At 39.6% G+C, this 9,011-nt stretch overlaps 1 protein-coding gene across 2 annotated transcripts in view; it reads left to right on the top strand.

Moving 5' to 3' along the window:
* Positions 1 to 231: 231 nt before the first annotated feature.
* FAT3 (FAT atypical cadherin 3) overlaps positions 232 to 9,011 on the top strand; it is a 559,321-nt gene continuing 550,541 nt past the window's right edge. For both annotated transcript variants that reach the window (XM_059929409.1, XM_059929408.1), the window contains exon 1: positions 232 to 3,520. In XM_059929409.1, the coding sequence (XP_059785392.1) occupies positions 232 to 3,520 (3,289 nt within the window). The remainder of the gene's footprint in view (positions 3,521 to 9,011) is intronic.

Here is a 9,011-nt window from a genome sequence, read left to right as displayed (position 1 = left end):
ATCAAATAAGATAAATTTAAATTCTAGTGGTTTTGAATTCCTTGTCATCTAGTAGTCGTAAGGATTCTATTTTTTTTTCTCATATTGATGTTTTAGTAAAAAGATTTTATAATAAAGTTTTTAAAAAACACTCTTTCATAAGTTATTTCCTGTTCCTTCTCCCGTGTTCCTCTAGGTTAATTTATCTTTTCTCTCTCTCTTTTTCCCCCTCCAGGATGGAAGTATGATGTGATGGATATAACTATGGGATACTGTGTAGGTACACGGCCTCCCTCTTGCCTCATTCTCCTGCTTCTCAAGCTTTTGGCCACTGTCTCTCAGGGGCTGCCGGGGACCGGGCCCCTTGGTTTCCACTTCACACATTCCATTTACAATGCTACCGTGTATGAGAACTCGGCAGCAAGGACCTACGTCAACAGCCAGAGTAGAATGGGCATCACCTTAATAGATCTGTCCTGGGATATCAAATACAGAATAGTGTCTGGAGATGAAGAAGGCTTTTTCAAAGCAGAGGAAGTCATCATTGCAGATTTCTGTTTTCTCAGAATAAGAACTAAAGGTGGCAATTCTGCCATATTGAATAGGGAAATTCAGGACAATTATTTATTGATAGTAAAAGGTTCTGTTCGAGGAGAAGATTTGGAAGCATGGACTAAAGTGAGCATACAGGTTTTAGACATGAATGATCTGAGACCCTTATTTTCACCCACAACCTACTCTGTTACAATCGCAGAAAGCACACCTTTAAGGACTAGCGTTGCCCAGGTGACAGCAACAGATGCAGATATCGGTTCCAATGGAGAATTCTACTACTACTTTAAGAACAAAGTTGATCTCTTTTCAGTTCACCCCACGAGTGGTGTCATCTCTTTAAGTGGACGATTAAATTATGATGAAAAGAATAGATACGATCTGGAAATTTTGGCTGTGGACCGGGGGATGAAGCTCTATGGAAACAATGGAGTGAGCAGTACTGCAAAGCTTTACGTTCACGTTGAACGAATAAATGAGCACGCCCCAACTCTCCACGTGGTCACTCATGTTCCTTTCTCACTGGACAAAGAGCCCATATATGCGCTGGTGACAGTGGATGACCTAGATGAAGGAGCCAATGGAGAGATTGAGTCTGTTTCCATTGTGGCTGGGGATCCTTTAGATCAGTTCTTCCTGGCTAAGGAAGGAAAGTGGATGAATGAGTACAGGATTAAGGAGAAGAAGCAGGTTGACTGGGGGAGCTTTCCCTATGGCTACAATCTCACTCTTCAAGCCAAAGACAAGGGGTCACCTCAGAAATTTTCAGCAGTAAAGATAGTCCACATTGCCAACCCCAAAAGAGACACTGTCCCGGTTAGGTTTGAAAAAGAAACGTACGATGTGAGCATTAGTGAATTTTCCCCTCCTGGTGTCGTGGTTGCTATAGTAAAATTAAGTCCTGAACCTCTAGATGTGGAATACAAATTATCCCCTGGAGGGGATGCACAGTACTTCAAAATTAATCCTCGGTCAGGTCTGATCGTCACAGCACAGCCACTGAATACCATTAAGAAGGAGGTTTATAAACTGGGAGTGACAAATAAAGAAGGAGATCTAAAAGCACAAGTCACCATCAGCATAGAAGATGCGAATGATCACACCCCAGAATTTCAGCAGCCAGTGTATGATGCTTTTGTGAATGAAAGTGTTCCAGCAGGAACAAGTGTTTTGACAGTTTCAGCTTCTGATAAGGATAAAGGAGAAAATGGGTACATCACCTATAGTATTGCCAGCTTGAATATGTTGCCATTTGCCATTAACCAGTTTACAGGTGTTATTAGCACAACTGAAGAATTGGATTTTGAATCCTCGCCAGAAATATACAGGTTCATCGTCAGAGCCTCTGACTGGGGTTCGCCGTACCGCCATGAAAGTGAGGTCAATGTGACTATTCGAATAGGAAATGTCAATGACAACAGCCCTCTCTTTGAAAAAGTGGCTTGCCAGGGAATTATTTCCTATGACTTTCCAGTTGGGGGCCATATCACAGCTGTCTCAGCGATCGATATCGATGAACTGGAACTTGTAAAGTACAAAATCATCTCTGGAAATGAACTTGGTTTCTTTTATTTAAACCCAGACTCTGGTGTTTTGCAGCTTAAAAAGTCACTGATGAATCCTGGCATTAAAAATGGAAATTTTGCCCTTAGGATTACAGCCACCGATGGGGAGAATTTTGCGGACCCTATGTCTGTTAACATTTCAGTCCTGCACGGGAAGGTGTCTTCGAAGAGCTTCAGTTGCCGAGAAACTCGCGTGGCTCAGAAGCTTGCAGAGAAACTACTCATTAAGGCCAAAGCAAATGGGAAGCTGAATCTGGAAGATGGATTTCTTGACTTTTATTCAATTAATAGGCAGGGGCCACATTTTGACAAGTCATTTCCTTCTGATGTGGCCGTGAAGGAGAATCTGCCCGTTGGTGCTAACATCCTGAAGATTAAAGCCTATGATGCCGACTCTGGCTTCAATGGAAAGGTGCTATTTACAATATCCGATGGGAATACGGATAGTTGTTTTAATATTGATATGGAGACTGGGCAACTTCAAGTCCTTATGCCCATGGATCGAGAACACAGAGACCTCTATCTCCTTAATATCACTATCTACGACTTAGGTAATCCACAGAAGTCCTCGTGGAGGTTGCTTACCATCAATGTGGAAGATACTAATGACAATAGCCCGATTTTTCTTCAAGACAGTTACTCAGTTAACATTCTTGAAAGTTCAAGTATCGGCACTGAGATTATTCAGGTGGAAGCCAGAGACAAAGACTTGGGTTCTAATGGTGAAGTGACTTACTCAGTCTTGACAGATACACAGCAGTTTGCCGTCAATAGCTCCACTGGAATCGTGTATGTAGCTGACCAATTGGACCGGGAATCCAAAGCAAACTACTCTTTAAAAATAGAAGCCAGAGACAAGGCAGAAAGTGGCCAGCAGCTGTTTTCCGTTGTCACCCTGAAGGTTTTCTTGGATGATGTCAATGACTGCTCCCCAGCTTTCATTCCCAGTAGCTATAGTGTGAAGGTTCTTGAAGACCTTCCCATTGGCACTGTCATTGCTTGGCTGGAGACCCATGACCCAGATCTGGGACTGGGGAGTCAAGTGCGCTATTCTTTGATCAATGATTATAATGGGAGATTTGAAATAGATAAAGCAAGCGGCACCATCCGCCTGAGCAAAGAGCTCGACTATGAAAAGCAACAGTTCTATAACCTCACCGTTCGGGCCAAAGACAAAGGGCGGCCTGTCTCTCTGTCATCCGTTTCCTTTGTTGAGGTGGAAGTAGTGGACGTCAATGAAAACCTCCATACTCCCTATTTCCCAGACTTTGCTGTTGTTGGGTCTGTAAAAGAAAACTCACGGATTGGGACAAGCGTGCTGCAGGTTACCGCCCATGATGAGGACTCCGGGAGGGATGGAGAGATCCAGTACTCCATCAGGGATGGCAGTGGTCTTGGAAGGTTCAACATAGATGACGAGAGTGGTAAGTTTCATATTTTGTGCCAGAATTGTTGTTTCTCTTCTCATGAATTGTCAACATTGGAAAAGTGCATGGCTATTCTTGCACTCAAACGGAATGACAAGTGAGGTTGCATTTGGTGCAGAGGTGATGCAAGTAAAAGCTTTTCCTTAGAATGCATTGACTTGTAAGAAGACCTGTTTATACAGTGATAGCCAGTGGTTTTCCGTGGGAGTCCCTGGTTTTTGTTTTTCTGGTTTAGCATTGCCATCACCAGGTTATCTTTCAATACGTGTAAATAATTGTCACCTCTGTTGAGTGCACTTCTGACCTTCACTAAATTAAGGGCCCTGATAAAGTGAATTACGTTTGAATTGGCTTTAAATTAGAAGTGTGAAATGGCTTTTCAAATGGATCTTATATGCCAGTCTTTCCCTTTATAGTAAGGCTTTTCTAAAGTGATATTGCATTAGTTGCTTGGTCTCTTGTGTTTCCCAGGCACATCTGGCCCTTGAATGACAGGCATTTGCACTGTATCGGCCGCATTAATGCATGGAGGCAACCTTCTACAAATGTTTTCATGATAGAATAGAGGAGGCATGTTGTGGCTTTTATTTATTAAAAAAAATGGTCTTAAGATTTTATCTGTAAGGATTTACCTTTTACAGAAACACTTTAAAATATGGGACAAAATAGTCCCAATATTTTCGTTGTCCCCTACCTGTTTATTTATACACTGTCATAGATACAGATATAGATTTTATTTCTATTCTTATTATTGTCATTATTTGCCTTTAAATGTACAGGTGCTTGGACACCTGCTTGTGTGTGTGTGTGTGTGTGTGTGTGTGTTTGTGTGTGTGTTCCTTGATCAACACAGTGCCTTTTTCTAGTCTTCTCTAGATTGCACACATCTCAAGACAGGGGCTGTGTCTTCTCTATTCCTGTGTGAATGGTACTATTAGCACTTTACAGTTTGGGGCCACATTTGTATCCAGTAAATCATTTTCTACAACACTCACAGGGTGTTTTGTTCCCAGTAATGATGATGATGATGATGATGATGATGATGATGATGATGATGATGATGATGATGAAGAAAACATAGTGGGAAGGTGTCATCATAGGGATACTAGTTGTACATTAATTATACTAGAAAAAGGGTTTGAGAAAGTATTAAATATTGGATAGGAGTTACAAAACTGTGTATACTGTCAAAAATTTAAACTGTAAATTGTAAATTTTTTGTACGAATAGTTTCTCATTTTGGCTAGTGTAAATTGTAAAATTGATCTCCATAGCCATGATGAAGGAAAAGGTAGATGTCAAGAAAACTGGGTTCTGATGTAGCCATATACTCTATCTTATTACATATAACTTGTCATTTGATTAGAATATATTTTTACCTTTGAAGTACAAAATGAGAAAGAAAAAGTAGTAACCTTTACTGGGTGTCTATTCTATGCTAATACTTTACTATTAATAATAATGACTTCATTGAGTACTTGCAATAGGCAACACACCGTATGAAGGGTTTTATAGTCGGGTCTTATTTAATTCTCCCAACAGCCCCTCCAGAACTAATACTCATCAACTCATGAACTGATGTTAGAGAAGATACATAACTTGGAGCCTGGTTTCAGGTTGAGCTCTGAGTAACTGCAGCATACACTGCTGTCTCCCATCTAAAGACAAGTATGGGCTTCCTTGCATGTTCCTAGATACACATGAATTTGTTGTTGATCTAAAATCTGTAAGGCAATAAAGTGTTAAATGGGTTTCAAAGTCCTTACATTCGTGGGCTCGTTGACTGATGGCACCAGCCATTAATCACCTTCCTTCTTCCTCGCAGTCCCATTGTTTGTGTGGCTCTTCAGTGTGAGAAGCTTACCTTTGGGGCTCAGGTGGATGTAGGTAGGTAGGTCAACAGGAAGGTGTCAGGCTGGATCATTAACAACTGCAACCTTCATGACTACATCAAGCCACAATGAGTTGTTTTCATTAGTTTCCTCTTGGTGTAGCTTGATGCAATTTGGTGAGAGTGGCCTAGATTTTCCATGTTTGTACCGTGCTGTTTTGTTCTCATCTTGGGTGTTATTTCAGAAAATGTGTGTATAGTCGTCTGATGATGTAGCTGCTTTTATAATTCTTTACATAAATAGAAATTATTTTTATTGAAGTATAATTGATTTACAATGTTGTATTAGTTTCAGGTGTACAGCAAAGCAATTCAGTTATATATATGTGTGTGTGTGTATGTATATATGTGTGTACATATATACATATTCCTTTTCAGATCCTTTTGCATTATAGGTTATTTGAAGATATTGAGTATAGTTCCCTGTTCTATACAGTAGGTCCTTGTTGTTTATCTACTTTATATATAATAGTGTGTATCTGTTAATCCCAAACTCCTAATTTATCCCTACTCCCTTTCCCCTTTGGTAACCATAAGTTTGTTTCCTATGTCTATGAGTTTGTTTCTGTTTTGTAAATAAGTTGATTTGTGTTTTTCTTTAGATTTCACATATACGTGATATATGATATTTGTCTTTGACTTACTTCACTTAGTATGATAATCTCTAGGTCCATCCATGTTGCTGCAAATGGCATTATTTCATTCTGTTTTACGGCTGAGCAATATTCCATTGTGTGTGTGTGTGTGTCTGCATACATATATATACACCCCACATCTTTTTTATCCGTTCATCTGTCTATGGACATTTACGTTGCTTCCATGTCTTGGCCATTGTAAATAGTGCTGCTATAAGCATTGGGGTGCATGTCTGTTTTCAAATTAGTGTTTTTGACTCCAAGAGTTTGATGTCTTTTGACTCTGTTGTAAAAACAACTCCCTACTTTGCATTGTTTCCTTATATTCTGGATTGTATAAAATAAATTTTGCCATGAGTGATAAAAATGCCACTTTCATTTTGGCATTGCTTTGTGACTTAAAAATCTTTTCTTATGACATCAACTCCCTTGGGGTAACAAATAGCTAAGTGCGTTGTGCAAACCCACATACCCATTAGAGGATTTAGATCTAGAACCAGCTCTCCTCAGTCCTAACTCAGTGCTCTTTTCTTTGCATTCATTACCCATGTTTCTGATTTACTTTCCTAGAGAATGATTCATTTTTAAAACCATAGTGACTATTTCTTTTCCTCCTTTTTTTTCGAATTTTATTTTATTTTATTTTTTAATACAGCAGGTTCTTATTAGTTATCTGTTTTATACATATTAGTGTATATAGGTCAATCCCAATCTTTTCCTCCTTTTTATTTCATTTTGTTTCCCTCTTTTAGGAAGTAAAACTATCTTTTTCTCTAGGTTATAGGAAAAAAGTTTCAACTTAATGTTGACATTTTTATGAAGATTAGAATTTCCGTATGGTAATATTCTTAACCATCTTCCTTCTGTCTCACTTCCTGCAGATTTTAACATCCCAGCCCAAAAAGCTGATGCGGAATGATTGCCTGGACTTGTGCCACGGGGATGCTAGGGGTAGGGGGAAGTTTGGCAAATGTATGTCCAACAAGAGAAGCCATCACCATGGTGCTATTGGGTTTGCGCTACTGTTGAATGATCAATCAGCTCTTTGCCTCCAAGCTCTAAAAATCATGGCTGGAGCTGCTGGTAGAATGAGTGGCTCTTTAGCCCTACAGCTGTTACTGGGTCTTAAGTTCGGACTCTGTTGTTTCATTTGACCCCTTGGGCATAATAAAACGGCCTAAAGTTGTTTGGGTTTTTGTCTTTCAAGAACCTTAAGTCATCCGGCAAAGGTTCTGTCTGTCATGGCTTGCCTTGTTTAATGGGTCTAAACTTATGCATGCACATGAATCAGCTGGAGAGTTTGTCAGCAATGCAGATCCCTAGGCCTGATTCCCAAAGATTCTGATTCAGTTGGTCTGGGGCAGGAGCTGAGGGATCTTCATTCAAGCACTCCAAGCAGTCCTTCTGTGTGTGGTTCAGAAACACTACCCTAAATTTACCTGGGATCCTTAGAGGGTGTCTATCAGATTATATCTTTTCTGTAAAATCCTGTTCCTTATTCTTTGGAAAGGCAGGGAATTGAGCTCATATTTTAGATAAATTTCTTTTCTAGTCAAGTTTTCCAATCCAAATAAATTTTCTGTTATTCATTAGTGGTGATAGTTTTCTGAATGCCTTCCCAATGGATCAAAATCTATTTCTGTGCTTCAGTAATTGCAGTGCTCCTGTTTTGTGAGACAGCTTATGCTGGGATTAGTTGATCCATTTAGTAGTTTTATGTTCTTGACCTTTTTGGAGCTCAGTGAACAAAACCATACCTTTGAAATTCTTTACCATGCACGGGCATTTAATAAACGTTTAATAATGTTCACAGTAAATGGATTAACTGAGGAGCCCCCAACTACAGTGGATTTGACAATTTAAATGACCAGTCTGGAAGATGCAATTTAATCTTTTTTTTCCTTCACAGAGAACGCATTCTTATTCTTTGACATAATAGGAATGCATATTCTTGACTACTCAGAAGTTTTAGAAGGTTTATACAGAACACGCTGTACATTTTAAACAGTGATTTTCTATTAGATTCTTTTGTAAACTGCAAACTTGAGTAATGACTTCACTCTTTTATTTACCTGGTGTTAAAGAAGTATTTAATCCAGATAAACAATTTCCAGTTTAGCACATTAATCATGGGTAATTAGGAAGATATTTTACCATCCGTTATTACTAATTATATTATTTCTTCCATTTATCAAGTACCTGTTGTGTGCTTAGCACTATGCTAGGTGCTTTGTGGGTACTTTCTAGTTGTCACAGTAATCCAGCATGGTGAGGTTCAGTGAGGTTTGCCCAAACAGGGTCAGGCATCTGGAAGTTGTTAGAACTGGAATTGGTGCTCTAGTGCAATGGACTCCAAATCTCATGTCAGTTCCCCTCTTTTCCACTGCAGTGTGCCGTAATAACCTTGCTAAGCATATGTATTAGTCAGATTTTTTCTGTATTATTACTGCATAACAAACAATCACAACATTTCAGTGGCTTTTAAAAGCAGACATTTTTTTCTTCTTGCTCTTAAGTCTGGGAAGACAGTTGAAGTTGCTGCAAGCTGTAGATTGAGTTACGATCTGTTCTACATGTCTTTCCTACTTCAGGACCCAGACTGAAGGGAGTACTCACTGTCTGGGATGTAGTGTTCTCAAGGTCAGATCAGGAGTGCAAGAGGCTGATGGAAGCTTGTGGTGCCTCTTAAAGCCTCTGCTCAAGACTGGCCCACATTCCATTGGCCAAAGAAGGTCTTGGGGCTAAGTTCAATATTGATGTGGGGTAGAGAGTAATACTTCTCTTACAGAGGGAGGGAGGAAGAGGAATGAATAATTACTGAATAATTAATAATAATAATTACTGAATAATAATACAGCCTAACATAGCATGTGACAGCTCTCACTACTGTCTTCATAACTTGATGTTATTTGGACCCTACCTTTGTGGAAGGCACTGGGCCAGGCAGTGGTGACACAGAGAG

This window comes from Balaenoptera ricei, chromosome 8 (genome assembly GCF_028023285.1).
Source record: "Balaenoptera ricei isolate mBalRic1 chromosome 8, mBalRic1.hap2, whole genome shotgun sequence".
NCBI classification, from domain to species: domain Eukaryota; kingdom Metazoa; phylum Chordata; class Mammalia; order Artiodactyla; family Balaenopteridae; genus Balaenoptera; species Balaenoptera ricei.
Note: the sequence above shows the minus strand (reverse complement) of the source record. Positions and strands in the feature narration are given on the sequence as shown.